The sequence below is a fragment of the Bipolaris oryzae genome (genome assembly GCF_000523455.1).
Source record: "Bipolaris oryzae ATCC 44560 unplaced genomic scaffold scaffold_71, whole genome shotgun sequence".
Classification (NCBI taxonomy): domain Eukaryota; kingdom Fungi; phylum Ascomycota; class Dothideomycetes; order Pleosporales; family Pleosporaceae; genus Bipolaris; species Bipolaris oryzae.
Window position 1 is genome coordinate 22,544 of NW_006911347.1, and position 14,595 is coordinate 37,138.

The 14,595-nt window shown below is 52.4% G+C and overlaps 6 protein-coding genes across 6 annotated transcripts; 1 reads left to right on the forward strand and 5 right to left on the reverse strand.

The window, feature by feature from the left end:
* Window positions 1-33: 33 nt before the first annotated feature.
* COCMIDRAFT_47536 (uncharacterized protein) lies at window positions 34-1,677 on the reverse strand (the record flags this gene model as incomplete). The annotated part of the gene is made up of 1 exon (XM_007690113.2): window positions 34-1,677. A coding segment is annotated over one exon (1,644 nt), but the record flags the coding sequence as incomplete, so codon positions are not given.
* Window positions 1,678-2,884: 1,207 nt separating this feature from the next.
* On the reverse strand, window positions 2,885-3,410 carry COCMIDRAFT_5573 (uncharacterized protein; the record flags this gene model as incomplete). Its single annotated transcript, XM_007690085.1, has 2 exons — window positions 2,885-2,972; window positions 3,034-3,410. The coding sequence occupies 2 exons, from the start codon at window positions 3,408-3,410 to the stop codon at window positions 2,885-2,887; spliced, it is 465 nt and encodes a 154-aa protein (XP_007688275.1).
* A 1,010-nt stretch (window positions 3,411-4,420) lies between these two features.
* COCMIDRAFT_37046 (uncharacterized protein) lies at window positions 4,421-5,894 on the reverse strand (the record flags this gene model as incomplete). The annotated part of the gene is made up of 3 exons (XM_007690101.1): window positions 4,421-5,005; window positions 5,077-5,550; window positions 5,634-5,894. 3 exons carry the CDS (start codon window positions 5,892-5,894, stop codon window positions 4,421-4,423), a joined length of 1,320 nt encoding a protein of 439 aa, XP_007688291.1.
* A 1,095-nt stretch (window positions 5,895-6,989) lies between these two features.
* On the forward strand, window positions 6,990-9,042 carry COCMIDRAFT_96279 (uncharacterized protein; the record flags this gene model as incomplete). Its single annotated transcript, XM_007690114.1, has 4 exons — window positions 6,990-7,095; window positions 7,176-7,256; window positions 7,327-7,475; window positions 7,546-9,042. 4 exons carry the CDS (start codon window positions 6,990-6,992, stop codon window positions 9,040-9,042), a joined length of 1,833 nt encoding a protein of 610 aa, XP_007688304.1.
* Window positions 9,043-9,773: 731 nt separating this feature from the next.
* COCMIDRAFT_96285 (uncharacterized protein) lies at window positions 9,774-12,534 on the reverse strand (the record flags this gene model as incomplete). The annotated part of the gene is made up of 6 exons (XM_007690115.1): window positions 9,774-10,938; window positions 10,988-11,088; window positions 11,159-11,960; window positions 12,020-12,189; window positions 12,236-12,450; window positions 12,507-12,534. 6 exons carry the CDS (start codon window positions 12,532-12,534, stop codon window positions 9,774-9,776), a joined length of 2,481 nt encoding a protein of 826 aa, XP_007688305.1.
* Window positions 12,535-13,173: 639 nt separating this feature from the next.
* Window positions 13,174-14,459, reverse strand: COCMIDRAFT_96292 (uncharacterized protein; the record flags this gene model as incomplete). The annotated part of the gene is made up of 2 exons (XM_007690116.1): window positions 13,174-14,308; window positions 14,368-14,459. 2 exons carry the CDS (start codon window positions 14,457-14,459, stop codon window positions 13,174-13,176), a joined length of 1,227 nt encoding a protein of 408 aa, XP_007688306.1.
* Window positions 14,460-14,595: the final 136 nt, after the last annotated feature.

Genomic DNA, 14,595 nt, shown 5'->3' on the forward strand with positions numbered 1-14,595 from the left:
TGCGGAAGTGATGAAGCGGGCCATACCACCGACTCAACTCTCCTTGAGCGCATTCCTCACAGCTGCGGATAGAAAGCCGAGACTACTGCGGGCATCGACTTCAACTGCCTCGAGCGTACGGGCTGAGAGAGGCATGAGTGTCGGATCCATGGCATTTGGCCGAAAGAGCGTCGTGGGCATTGTGCGCCTGCGGCCATAATAACTGCGCTCTAGTTCATTTTGCGCCGGGAGTGAGTCAGCAGGGTGAGGATCGAGACCCTTTAGCCTGGCCGAAAGTGAAGTTATCAACCGTTGTACAGAATGCAGTTCGCGCAAGACTTGCTGCTTCGCTTGTCGATGACAAGGCTGCTGGCGGCCCGTCGCCGTTGGCGTGGCTGATACGGGGCTTCCGTGCCCGCTAGTCATGGGGATGCCATCCATGGCGTTGCTAGTGCCAATCCCAGGCCCGCCCGTCAACGCAGCAGCAGAAGCGTACCACGACAGCATCTTCATCGTGATGAGCAGCGCGACAACAATGAGCAGCTTGTCGTCGCGGCAGTTGTTGCAGCTAACCAGAGAAAGCATGGCCTGGATCGTTTGCTTGTTCTTGGCCAGGATGAGCTGAGTCAGGGGGCTCCCGGACACCGCAGATGGGTCCGAACAGGGGTTTTGAGTGATGGTTTTGAACAAATCAAGTGCCTTGTGCAGACAGTTGCAGTTGATCCCTTTATCCGCTTTTAAGACGGTCGAGTTTACCGCTTCTGGGTGCGCCGGCTGGCCGCATGTCTGGCCACCGGGTAGGGCTGTTAGCGCAACAATGTCTCTCGGTAGACTTGGGTGCCTTGACGACGATGATGATGCTGATGATGATGATGACGATGATGTCGATGACGATGCTGACGAAAATAATGGTGGCATTGAAGATGCCGATGACATTAACGATTCCGAAGAAGACGCACGCGAGCTTGATTCGGTGGAAAAGTTGCTAGTTGATGGAATCAAGAGGTCAAACGGCGATTGAGAGCCAGTGCTGCCGTCTAGCATATCCAGGCCCAAGGTGGAGTCGAGCGGTAGGCCTGTCGCCATGGGCGCAGCAGAGGAGTCCCAGTCCATGAGATCGGTATACATGGGCGCATCGATAGCGGCGAGCGTGTCGAGACAGTCGTCCCATACGCCATTAGTTGAGCTACTATTGTCGAGATTGAAAGGCGGGAAGAAGTCCGGGGGCAGTGCGTCGGATGCATCCATGTGCGTCTGGAACGAGTCGACGCGGTGGTGGGCACTGGTGCTGCATTGGGCACGATCAGATTGGAATGTCGTCGAGGATGCAGGCGATAGGAGTAGCGAAGCGGTGCCATGGTCTGCTGTGGTGCTGGCGTGTGGCGAGGGCGACGGAGAATTTGGATGGTCGAGGGTGTTGCCTGCATCTGATGTCCCGGCTGCCCGGCTCTTGGTTTGGTCGGTCGAGAGCGATGCTGCACGACGTGCACTACTCCCTGGCACCCGTCCTGGACGCTTGCAGTGCAAGTACCGGCACTCGATGCCTTTGCTCTCGCAACGAGAGCACGACGGGCGTTCCTTTGTGCAACGGACTTTTGATTTGGCACAAGCCTGGCAGCAGTCGCGCACCTTGAGGCCGCCGCCGTGGCGGGCAGCAGCAGGGCGCGAGCCACTGGCCGTGGTCGGGGAAGTGGTGGAGAGGGTGGTGGTCGACATCTCTCAATCTCAACACTGCTTCTCTGCCCTCTGGAAGCGTAGATGGCCCTCTGCATGTGTGTATGTACCTAGACGGTCAGGACAATGTGCACACTTTAGTATCCATTATGGCCTCTTCCAGGCTGCTCCAAGATGATAATCCCACACAGGCGCCGCCCAGCAAGCCAACGCCTATCACGGCTCGTGCACAGCGCTGGCGAGGGACTTGTGTCACTGTCGCCTCGATTGCGCCCAAATCATCGATCGTGCGGCTATATGGTTCCTGGGATCGTGCAGTAAATCGCCAGCCTCGCAGGCCTGACGCCCTTCAGCAGCCGGGTCACCCTCGTCGTCAGTGGCTGGCGGACCGCAAAACATACCTCTCTGTACTTATGCATGCTACCCACGTCCCTGATAAGACCCACTCATCGGGCCCTGTATATCCAGGGCATCGCCGGGGCATTGATTGGCCTGCTAACCAAAGTAACGTCGTATACTGCCGAAGACGCTCCTAGCACTCAGCCGTCGCCCTGCACGTGTCGAGAACGCCCCAAAGTACCACCGCCAACATGGCCGCGGACCCACCAGACGTGTTCCCAAGCCTGCTTGCAACTGTGCATCCTCGCTCTTTTTGGACCCCGGCGATCCTGGATCCTCTGCCTTGGACCCTTACGTGTGCCTAGGTGGTGGTGAGTGTGAGTGAGTTGCTCCGTCGTCTCGGAAACATCGCGGGGTAATCCTTCTAGTGGCCGCTGTCTCGGGATTAGCCTCATGCACGCCAGCCTTAGTCGCCCATCCCACCCATCCCACCGTTCGCCCTCTTTCCTTCCTCTTTCCAACATTTCAGCCTCGCCGTGCCAAAGCGGATCCCAGTGGGCCATCCCTCATTCATGCCAGCAGGGTAGTTTTCCGCCTCACCAGAGTAGAACCCACCACTCCTACTTATGCGCGTATACAGTACTACCATGCTGATCTTGGCACAGCTGTCGCGTCCTCCTCCGTATTACGACACTCGTACATTCCATTGTCACACAAGACGTACCACAGTTTCACGTACCAAGCTGCAAGGACCAAGAACATGCTTGGGTGACAGCAAATCATGCCACCCGTCATCAAAACATTCGAGCTACTAGCCGGACACGGCAAAATCTAGCTACTAGTCGACAAATTACACTATAACCCCGCCTGCTGATTGGCTAGGCCAAAAGCGTTAGCCTTGCAACGATGGCCATGGCGCGTCCATACTCTCCCGAATGTGGCCATTGTGAACCCACTCCTCAATCCACCCAATCGTCATCCTACAAACCATTAGCCATGAGTCGCATTCCGCTTTAGGTTGCTGCTCGTCAGCAAACTTACTGGCTGCGACTAGTGTCGGCAAACTTCTCGTGATCTCCAAATAGACGGCTCTTGTACCATGGATCCTTTCGGAGATTCTTGTAGTCCTCCACGCTCTCAAACACGACTTGGCTAAAGCAGTCGTAGTCGGCCACGTTTGCCATCTGTGCATCATACAGCTCACTCATGAGTTCCCGCGTTTCTTGCGGATTGTGGATGACGGTCCAACGCTTGATTCCATGCTTGGCCATGAGATCCTTGGTGAGCGGAGCGGATACCTCTATCATGTGGCGGCGATAGTCCTCCTCGCTTAATCCTGGCTTTCGGTAGCCGAGAATGGTAAGACACAGATACTTGCTTGGCGGAAGGCCTTTGTTGCGATGCCCGTTGGACGCCATTTTCTCAAAGTAGAATGATTCGACGACTCGTAACGAGACCTGGTGTGTCAAATGTATAATGAATTGATCAAACAGCTGCCGTTTATATCCCATGCCTCCATTCTTCCCCGTTCGGGTCCCCCTTGCTATATGGTCCGGAGAAACCGAAACTCTGTACTCGGGTCCCGAGAACTGCCCTTATCCTACCGTGTCCCAGCACATTGGACCGCGAAACCCCCCCCCCCCCCCCGCGGGAGACATGGTACGCCACATCAGCCACGTGAAGCTTACATTTTCTCCCCACGGAAGATTGCATCAACGCCATTAATGCAATAGTACGCGTACTGAGATGCGGAGGTTCCGATGCGGACCCCTACCCAGTAAGTAGTACAAATCGGACCGTATCTTATGTCATCCTACCTCGCGATTCGGGGTGTATATTTCCAAGCTAACCACATAACTATGTTTTAAGGCCGTTTTGCTCCGCGGGAAAGCACCGGGCCACTCCGCTCTTCTCGTATCGGATCCTTTTCGGAGCACCCAGTGTGGGGATACCCGGAACTCTAGTTGCCAAAAGGTGTGGCGGAATCCTTGCGAGAAGCAGGACATTCGCAATATGCGCGATCTGAATTTAATCGGCATCTGATTGCATCATTTCCGTTGAAAATCCTTTTCAACTGGCAGCAACTCAATGGGTTCCGCCGAACCCCAGAATATGTCTACCAGGGCCATTCGAGCTAAGCTTGCCTTCTACTAGGATAACCCAGCTCGCTCGAATGAGCTAACAATTCCGCTGCAGTGCTTGTAGTCACGACATGGGGACACTTCGCATAACTTCTCACTTTAAACCAGACAAGGGGATGTAACAGCGACAAGTTAGCGCCCCACTTGAATACACCCTGATACGGCCATTTGTTAAGGCACATGGACGCAGATGGCACGGTTAATTGGTACAAGATTATATTGTGGATACATTTCTGCTGTAGAGTTTCGAAAAAAAAGTAGTATGTACATTGACTCGGTAAAGTTTGTCAGATGAGCTCAGCGCCCTCACAAGATTGATATTTGACCACTAACGCAATAGTAGCCCCGTCGGCGGACCGAACGCGGTTCTTGACCACTAATTTCCCGCGTGCATCAGATATGCTTTCTGTAAGTTTGTAAAGTTCAGACACTTCCATGGCTCCGTTACCGGTGAGGTGCATATCCGTGAAGTCGAGAAGCCGTACTCGGGCCTCAACATTGATGGCTACTGACCCTGGTTCAGGCAACATTGCCGGTGCCAGAATCAACAAGGCCATTGGATTGGCTCGGAGAATACCGAAATGTGCCTTGAGCTCCATTGTGATAAGATCGTCGGTCGTGTAACCACGTGTGCTCGCTGCGCAAAAAGAAGGATGTAGAAGATACACTGCCGCGTCTTTTACAGGCTGCACTGCCGTTGGTTTTCTCCGTTGTATTATGATGCGTTCGCTGGTAGCCACATCCTTGTCGCCGTTGCCAACCCCGGACAGACCCGCGTCCGTGGGTATAAAATCATACGTCTGTACCGTCAATCGAAGGGCTGGAGCAGTCTGGGCCAGGTCCCGCGCCAGGCTTGTGTCGTTGTCACATATCTGTCACAATTGTACTTTGTCAGCAAAGACTGGTCACAAGAGCAACTCAACTGGCTTCTTTGGCCACTCACATCGACAACACATGCGTCTCCCAAGCTACGCCAATTGAGCAAGTTTGGCAAATATGCAAGCTGGTTGCTCATGCTACCCATGCTCTGACGGTAGGCCTGCCATTGCCGGTTCGTTTGTGGTTCTTGGGAGACAAAGTCCAAGAGTCGCGATGATTGCAGGTCGATTGCGTGCTCGCTTGCGAAAGAGGTAAGATCGAGGGATGCAGGGGCCACTTTGTTTGCCAAAAACATGGCAGCGTCGAAATAGGATAACTCAGTCGTAAATGATAACGACAAAGACGTATGTGCAACATGTCCATACTGAGGCTCATACAGAAAACCTGCAGTGGCAGTCATCCTCACAACTCGGCTGAGTGTGTGCTCCGGCACATTGGCCAGATTCGCAAGCTCCTCGAGTGAAATGGTGTCATCTAATGGTATGTAGGCGATGATCTGATACTCGCCCATCCATTTTAGGCAGGCTAGAAGCTGATTCTGTTGCAAATTACAGGCTTAGCTAATTGGTGTCAAGAAGACAAGATACATTTTGGCGATAAGAGGGAGGCACACTGACATACCTGTGTGGCTAAGGACTGTATGAAGCTCGCAGGACCAGCCAAAAGTATTTCCAAGCGGGAGGAGATTCCGCTGAGGCTACTATGCGCCAAGGCGATTTCATGCTCTAGGTTTTCTGCGCTGGCCGGAGGAACCAAGACGTCGGTTGTAGGCTCTTTGGTAACGGCAATGCTGGTCTGATTGCTGCGGTCGCACAGTGCTTTGAGTCTCTTGGCAGTAAGGGCGAGTTCGGAACACAGAGTGTCTAGCTGACTGAGATCCATGTTTGTAAAGTTGCAATACAGTAGTACGGGTTGAAGAGAAGCAGAATAGCTACTTCAAGGCATGGTGTGTAAAAATAATCAAAGCAGCCACTACACCCTCTCGTGTGTGTATGCATATGCACGTAGGTGATGACACCCCTGTACATGATGCATATCCTTTCTGTAGGTCCTGATATACCGTACAGATGCGGCGCGTGGTTGTCACCACAAGGGGAACTGGATGCTAGCGTAAGGTGCTCAGGATAAGATCATCGGAGGTCATTGGCAAGGGCTCCCCCGGCTTGGCACGTGTTAAAATCTTAGCCTCCTTTCCATTTCGGTTTCGGCCCGCAGGGAACCCACACCCACTTTTCCCCCCAATTTATCGAACAGGGATTCTCCTTGCGGGAACATCGCCCTGGGCCTATTGCGGCTGATGACGCTTCCGTGTTGGATGGCATGCTCGCGGGGTTTGGTCACGTGGCCGGGGCGCTAGCCGACTACAACAACAGCAGCGTAATCGCTATGCATCTAGCCCGATGACACCTCAACAGGTTTCGGCGACGCGTAGATGCACCTGTTTCTCTTACACGCCAATGATCAACCGATCATACAACTGTTTGGGCATTTGTCCCGCGTCATGTACCCGACTTTCCCTCTCCACGCGGCAGCCCTATGTTCCGACCATTCCTTCCGCCTTACAATTGGGGGCCGATCTCCAAAGCGAGACATCTGGCGCCTAACAAGTCACTCCGGATCAAGCCCCCCATCCTCGGCCCATACGCCTCCCGTCGACTGAACCCTTTCGCCTCACAGCCACCTACCGGAGGATTTTGACCCAGCATGTTCGGAGGAAATTCTGCCTCGCTAACAACATGGCATTTCAGCATCTTCGGGACAGATGAACGGTTTGCACGAGGCACCATGAATCCTTCGTCATGTTAGAGTAGAGATAAAAAGAAACCCGTTGACATGTTGTCAATTTAGTCAGAAGTCGTCAGCCAGCTGAGCCCACTTGTTGGAGATAGACACACGTATCCATTCTCTCTGCCTGATTGCAGCGAATCCTATCCAATCCTTGCACTTTGATTTTGCACAGCAAAAAAAACCATCACAATGGGCGACTACGGCAGCACGGAATCTCAGACACTTGACGTCGATGTTCTCATTGTTGGCGCGGGACCTACGGGTGCCTCTCTAGGCAGCTTCCTTGGATCTCACGGTAAGGCGTGCCATCTGACACATATCCGTCTTATGTAACATTGCGCAAAAAGCATGCTAACTGAAGTTTCCGCATTAAAGGAATCACAGGGTTGCAGATCGACGCTGAGCCTGGCCCGTCGCCGCGCCCGCGTGCCAATTACGTGAACATGGCTGGCCTTGGTACGTAGGATTCGCTTGCTTCAGCCTTTCTCGGGTAAGAATACGGGAGGCGCTGACAACAGCTCCACAGAATGTCTTCGAGAAATTGGCATCGAGGCAAAGGCGCAAGAGGTTGCATGGCCCGTATCAGAGTACTCGACCTATACTCGTTTCTGCAAGACGCTTGTTGGTGAGGAAATCTACAGAGCCCATGTGTTTGGCAACGATCCCCATCGACATGTAAGGCCTCCATTTATTGCACGTGGATCTTGAAGGGAATAAATACTAATTGCGGGAACAATTAATGCAGGGTGATTACTTCGATGCAAGTCCATCCAAGACTCTGTGTCTCTGTCAGTCCGATCTTGAGCCCTTGTTGCTCGAACATTCTGAAAAGCATGGCTTCCCAACAAGTTGGAACACGAGACTGGTCAGCTTTACCGAGAATACAGAAAAGGACATTGTGATCAGCACACTTGAAAATACCGTCACAGGCGAAATCACCACTGTCCGTTCCAAGCAGCTTGCAGGTGCAGATGGACCCGACAGTACCGTAGCACGCCAGCTCGATCTCCCCATGGTCCACGGCCCAGGCAATGGCTTCGTCATCAGTGTGTGGGTTGAAGCTGATCTTAAGCACCTTACTGAGCACAATCGCGGTCTACTTCACTACCTCGATCGCCCGGACAAGCCGCAACCCGACTATGGTGTTCTTGGAATCGCGCATTTCATCAAGCCTTGGAACGATTGGGTGATTTCGCTATTCCCACACCCCACGTACAAGAAGCTCGAGGCAACTGAAGAGCAGATCTTGGCCCGCATGAAGGAGCTCGTTGGCGATGACACCATCGAGTACAAGGTCAAAGAAATCAGCACCTGGAGCTTCGACGAGGTCTACGCCAAGCACTACTCCTCCCCGTCGGGCAATGTGCACGCCTTAGGCAACTCAGTGCACCGCCACCCGCCCTTTGGCGGCCTTGGCATCAGCACCTGCATGGAAGACTCGTACAATATGGCGTGGAAAATGGCCTACGTCCTGCAAGGCAAAGCGCACAAATCCCTCCTCAAAACCTACAACGACGAGCGCCAACCCGCCGGTGAATACGTCGTCCAGCGCACCAACGAAAATGGCCGCCTAAACTTTGGCTTCTACGGCCAATTCGGCTTCCTCAACGAGCTCGGCGTGGACCGCCGCGCAGAAATGGACGAACTCTTGCGCCAGGACTCCGCCGAGGGCGAGGCCGCCCGCGCCCGCTTCCGCCAGGCTATCCGCGATCTCGCGGATGAACGGCACTGCATCGGCGCCATGATGAACCAGTGGTACAAGTCCTCAGCCGTCTACACTTCCGACGAAACAGAAGACCCGGATTGGCCTACCAACGTATCCGATCGCTCCACCAAGCTATACACCAGCACCTACCCTGGCTGGCGTGTCCCCCACGCGTGGCTTGCGCCCCGCCAGACTGAACCTGGCCCGCGTCTCCCCCTCATCTCGACCAGAGATGTCGTTGGGCATAACCGGTTTACGCTCCTCACGGGCATCGGGGGCAAAGCGGTTTGGGAAGGCGCGGCGGAACAGGTGGGCAAGGAGACTGGGGTCGAGATTGCGGTCAAGAGTATTGGGTTTGGCCAGGATTACGGCGATGCGTTGTTTAGGTGGCATGAGGTGCGTGGGGTCGAGGAGAAGGGCGCGGTCCTGGTGAGGCCTGATCGCACGGTTGCGTGGCGGGCGAAGAAGCCGCTTGGAAGTGAGGAGGAAGCAAAGGAGAAGTTGGGGGTTGTGATGAAGTCGGTTTTGGGGATTTGAGAGGATTTCTTTTTGTGGAGGAATGTAATGGCAAGTAAGTGTTTTGTGGGGGGGGGTTTGATTGGATTTGCGGGCTCAGAGTTATGAAAGGTATCTCCATTTCTTTTTCATACATGAATCTTTATTCTAGAAACACTTATGCAATCTTTCCCCGATATACTTTTTATCCAATGTGGGTCCTCATCGCTTGACACTTTCTTTATTCATCCTCCACCCTCTCTGCCACACTCGATCGTCTCCAGGAGACGATATACTAACGTAACTCTGGACAGCTCGATTCACCTGGCCCGTGGTTAGCTCAACTGTATCTCAGAGATATGTCAGCGGTGTTAATACTCACTTTCATGACGAGGACTAAGTTTTCGTCATCTTTTGCGTTTTTCGAATCTTCTTTAGGCGTAGGAGAAGCTCGTTGTTTGATAGTGACCATGGGTTCGATTATCTGGGTCGTGTCGTGGCGTATGTTTCCACGATGAACAGCAGAAACGATATCCATAGTACCAGAAGCGTTCCAGAAAATGCGTGATGCCTTTTCGTGATGTAGGCTGACATCCAAAAGCCGCACCACTTGTTCATGATCCCAATCAGGTCTCAAAGAAGGCAATTGCCTCCCGCTTCTCTCCAAGACAACTGGCTGTTTGTATCTCGAAAATGGTAGAAGCGGTGCAGTTTCGCCTTGAGAAACCGTGTAACGGTAGAAGAAGGAAAGAAACTGGTTCTTCAGATCTTTACTACGCACCGGCTATGGACTTCAACCTCAGCCCATCGAAATGATGCGGTCTGGGCGAGAAGTCAGCAATCGAGCCGTCTTTGTCCGTGTAGCGTTCTCGGGTGAGAAGACAGGTGGCGCAGAGGACTTCATCTGCAGTGTAGTCGCCCAGCCAGAACCTACCGTGCGAGCGATACAGCAAGAGTGCTACATCGGCCAAGACGCTATGCTGGTCTGGAGGGAGGTCGTTGGGGAAGAGGTAGGGCTCTGCGTCGTAGAATTCGTCGTCCGTTGTGTCGTTGTCGTTGCTTACAAAGCAATAAGTGCCAGTGTACTCTGGTAATTCTGATACTCTGGCCGCGGCAGCTAGCATATCTGCTTTTTCGCAGACGCAGCCGTAGCGGTGGTTGGTCTCGATGCACTCGGCGACAGCGATGCGGATAGGGGATGCGAGTGCGCTAGGAAGATGGGTGTAGTCGTCTACACAGCCAGTGCAAATATGGCGTTTGAGTCGTGCATCGTGCGTTGTGCTACGGTAGTGGTGTGAATTCGTGTCCAGAAAATCGGCTTTTGTGATGCCCAGTTGCTGCTGGCAGTATTCGAGCTCTTCTCTGAGATAGCGTTCCAAATTCTCAGTGTAGTCGAGTATCATGTTACACCATGCAGTATACATGACGGGAAGAGTTTGCAAGTACTCCCTGTGACTCAAGTCATCGTGGACCCAATCGAAGCCTGGCATCTGGCAAAAGGACCCTGCGTTGGCTACCATCGGTAGTAGCACTCTGCCGCAGACTCTGAAAGCAAGCAATACTCCTATGGCGTCTATCCTCTTCTGACCAGCTGCTTTATATTCTTCATGCGAGAGGTCCATAATGCTGTCTAGAAAGCGGCCATGTCGGGTGTGAGAAAGCACTGTTCTTACAGCATGCTGCAGACCACACCATATTGTGTTTGAGCTGAGTTGGACATACTCTTCTGTCGCAGTGCAACGAAGGAGCCACGTGATGCTATTTTGCGAGATGGGCACGTTTTCCAGTGCATACGTTCTCTTTAGCCACTCGTGTACTGTCCAGCCGTCGCTCTTCGCGTCCGTCAACTCAATACAATCGGAAAACAGCCTCAACATTGAGATCTTGACTTCGGCATGCATGTCTTGAGCGGAGGCGACAAACAGAGTAATGGGAGAGCTGTAAAAGTCAGTATCATCTGTCCTTGAGTGCGGTAAAGATATCTTACAGTATGGCAGAGCTTGGTCCCTCGTATGCCAATGCCGATTTATCGGCACCTGCTTCGATCAACATAGCGCATAGGTCAACATGCCCGCCTGCCGCTGCAAACTGCAACAGCAAATATTAGTAAATGTATGAGGCGCTGGACCGAGCGGGCTTTATGGTACAAGTGACTTACGTGTAAGGGCTTCCACCCACTAGGACTGGTATCAACCACACTCCCAAGCCCCTTGCTCAAGAGAATCTCTACAGCTCGAGTCTGGCCATTCCGACAAAGGTCGAAGATCAGCGCGTCGTCTGGAACGGCGCGGGTCACGGTTAGTTTACAATTGTACAACCAGTTTCGGCCAGCAGAAGCCATGATCGCTTCGAATCCGCTGCGGACACCTAACCATTGGATCCAGGTATTGGGGTAGAATATGTAAGACGTAACACATTTTGACTCTTCTTCCTTATTTTGCGCCTTTCCCGGAAGATGAAGCTTGGTCTCGCGTATCCATAAACAGCCAAAAGCAGTCCGGAAACCCGTCGCTTGGTGGCTGACACGATATCGCAAATTGTCCGAATAGACAAAGGTCCGCACTCGAAGCATTCCGTTGCAGTCTACTGAGTATCCGTCCTGAGCAAAGACTTCAAGCGAGTTTGTCTCGAATTTAGCGACTGCAATCTGCTCAATCGCATGTAGCATAAGTCCCGGTAGGTTCAGTGTGGTCGTGGCTTGTTTCGAGACCATGTCCTGGAAATCTTTCCTTATAGCTTTTGTTGTTTTTTGTTCTCCAACTAGGTTCCTATGGAAGATATTCTGTTCCCCGTATGTTGGTGGGGGAGTTTGCTGACGTCCAAAGATTGCCCTTTTATCTGCGGGTCGTTCTAGTGGTAGGTTTGTCTTTGATTCAGGGTGGTCTACGTAGTGCTGGGAGTCAAGGAACAGTGTCGTATATACAGGGACAGTCGGAGTATATGACTGAGATTGTACCGCACTTTTGAAAAGTTAGTACCATCGTATTACACCAGTATGGAGAGGGAATCAGGAGCACACCATTGATGTACAAGCGCAAGAATCAAAGTCGATTTCGTCTCACTTAGTGAGTCGCGAAACTTTTGAATATGCTTACTATGACTAGCGACTTTGAAAGCAGCCCATCTCCGTCTCTTGCGCGATGAGGACTGAAACCCTTGATCAAAATCTGCCACAATGGTGTTGAGTTCCTAGATTCTTAGAAGACAGCAAGTTTAGAATGGAAAGGTGACGCACAAGAACCTTACCCCAACAATGCTGCATTCCCTCAGCTACACACTCTCCTATTGAGCCCTTTGTGGATTGGATCCTTTGGAATACTGAAATAAGGTACTGGAGATCCTCATTGATGGCTGCAATGTCTTGTGGTGCATCTTCGACGGAATTCCAGAATTTGTATAGCTTTATGAATGACTCGGTGAGTTGAACAGTAATCGAGACTACAGCTAGGCCTAAGACTTGTCAACATCCTGCAATAAGAGAAGTAGCGAGTTTGGTTAGAGCTTACCGTTAGCCGCCACTGAAAGACCTTCCATGGCCATGACTGCCTCCAAAGATGACCGAAGTCTCCGGCAATCGCTTGTGTTATAATTTACAGTATCGTTGGATGTCTAAGGGGGAAACAGTTGGGCTTGAAAGGTGGGGTGCCCGGTGCAGTGAAACATTTCCTGCGGGATGCCACATGGCTTTGCCGCAGTTGTTGGACGCTTTCGACAAAAGATGCCGGATATGGACTTTGCGCCGGGCGAATTGGATGGAAGTAAATAGTGGCGTCCATAGGATCATATTTGCTAATGAGTGACACGAACCCGAGGCTGTGAAGGCTATGCAAGTGAAATGACGCTAGCCGTGTGTAGTACCCCTTGGCCCCCACACGTCTAGGACGTCTGCATCCGAACTTCAGGAGTATCTGAACGTGTAATCCTTCGCCGAGACCATCATCCCATTTAAAGAGTATGGCGCCGTCTTTGCGCAGCTGTGTTACCGTCGAAAGGTTAATTGATCGTCAAGCGGGGGTGGCCTGACGAAGAGTGACTTATAATGCCACTGTCTAAGTATGAGGATGTGTCTATATATAAGCCAACTCCACTTGACACAAGGGGCTGTGAGTTGAACATCCGCAGATAAGAGGTAATGAGTGGATCGTCTAACAGGATATATTGCCCACGTGTTGCCTAGACGCGTTGACGCTTACTCCTTCGCGTAGGCTTCTGCTTCACTTGCACAACCGGCCCCTCGTCTGGTAGCGGTTCCTTCTTGATGCGCTTCCGTTTTGTCACCTCCTTCTTCACTGTAGTTTCTATTACAGTCTCGTCATCCTCCTTTTTGATTACGACCTCTTCTTCTTTCACCTCTACTTTGGCAACCACTCGTTCCGAAAATGCCTTGAGATCCGCCGTGAATAATACAGAATGCGCCCAGCCTGCTTCCTTCCCCCATAGTTTGCGAAACAAATTACCTATGGCAACATATGTCGCTGCTGTCAAACTGCTGTGTTTGCCTTTGCCGAAGCGATAGTCGCGCTGCGCAATCTGCCAGACATGGGTATCAACAGGTACAGACTCGGACCAGCCGAGACCAAAGAGACACACACAGTCTGCAACTTTGGGGCCTACACCATGAAGTGCGAGCAGCTCCTCGTGAGCCTTTCTGTACCCCTCTCGACCACCTTCGAGCATGTCCCCAGCTGATTTCTCCTCAACGCCAAATTGAGGACATTCGGGGTTGCTCAGATCTTCAAGCCACTTTAGACCCTTTTCCTCTGAGACGATTCGCGCAGTCTTGGCGATGTACTTTGCCCTGTATCCAAAGCCAAGCTTCATGAGATGGGCCTCTACATCTGGACCGGAGAGGGCAGCAGGTGTGGGAAAGTCGTGATAGGGAACTTCGTCGATGTGTCCTATCAGAGGTCCATAGTGCAGGCAAAGGTTGTGTACCATGCCGGATATGCGACTGATGTTGTTGTTGCTACTGCATATGAAGCCGATGAGGGCCTCCCAGGCATCTTGTCGCAATATACGTATTCCTGTGAATTTGGGCGCCCGCTTTCTGAAGTTGGCATCTGAGGCTGCCCATTGCTCGTACAGGCGGCCGAGGTTTGGCGAGAGGTTGAAGTAGTGGTTGACAAGGGCAAGCGTGTCATCTTCCTCGGGGGCGACGGAAGGCGCATTGGACGGAGGTGGCGTAGGTAGTGCAGTGGTAATGGATGGGTATATGGCTCGGTAGTGTAAGTATTGGGAATCCTGGCGGAAAGAGAGGATGCGACCATGGAGGGCTGCTGACCATTCGCCTTCAGCAGACTTGCGCCACCTGGAGGGGGTGTGTTAGCATTGTTGGCGACCAAGATGCAACCATGTAGAGCATCGTACCGGAAAGACTGTCCGCAGCGCAAGGTAGTGTCAATGCATAGTTCGGTAAGGCTTGTAGGCAGCTTGTGCCATTCTGCGGCGCGCAATACCATTGTGGGTCTATTGTGTGGGTGTGATGTAGTTAGGAGAGTGAATGTTCCTCTCTCCGTATCATAGATACATCGAGTCGCAGGTCCCTTAATTAGTGACGGGGGTCTGGGAGCAGTCCCGGCGACAGGGGCGGGCGGT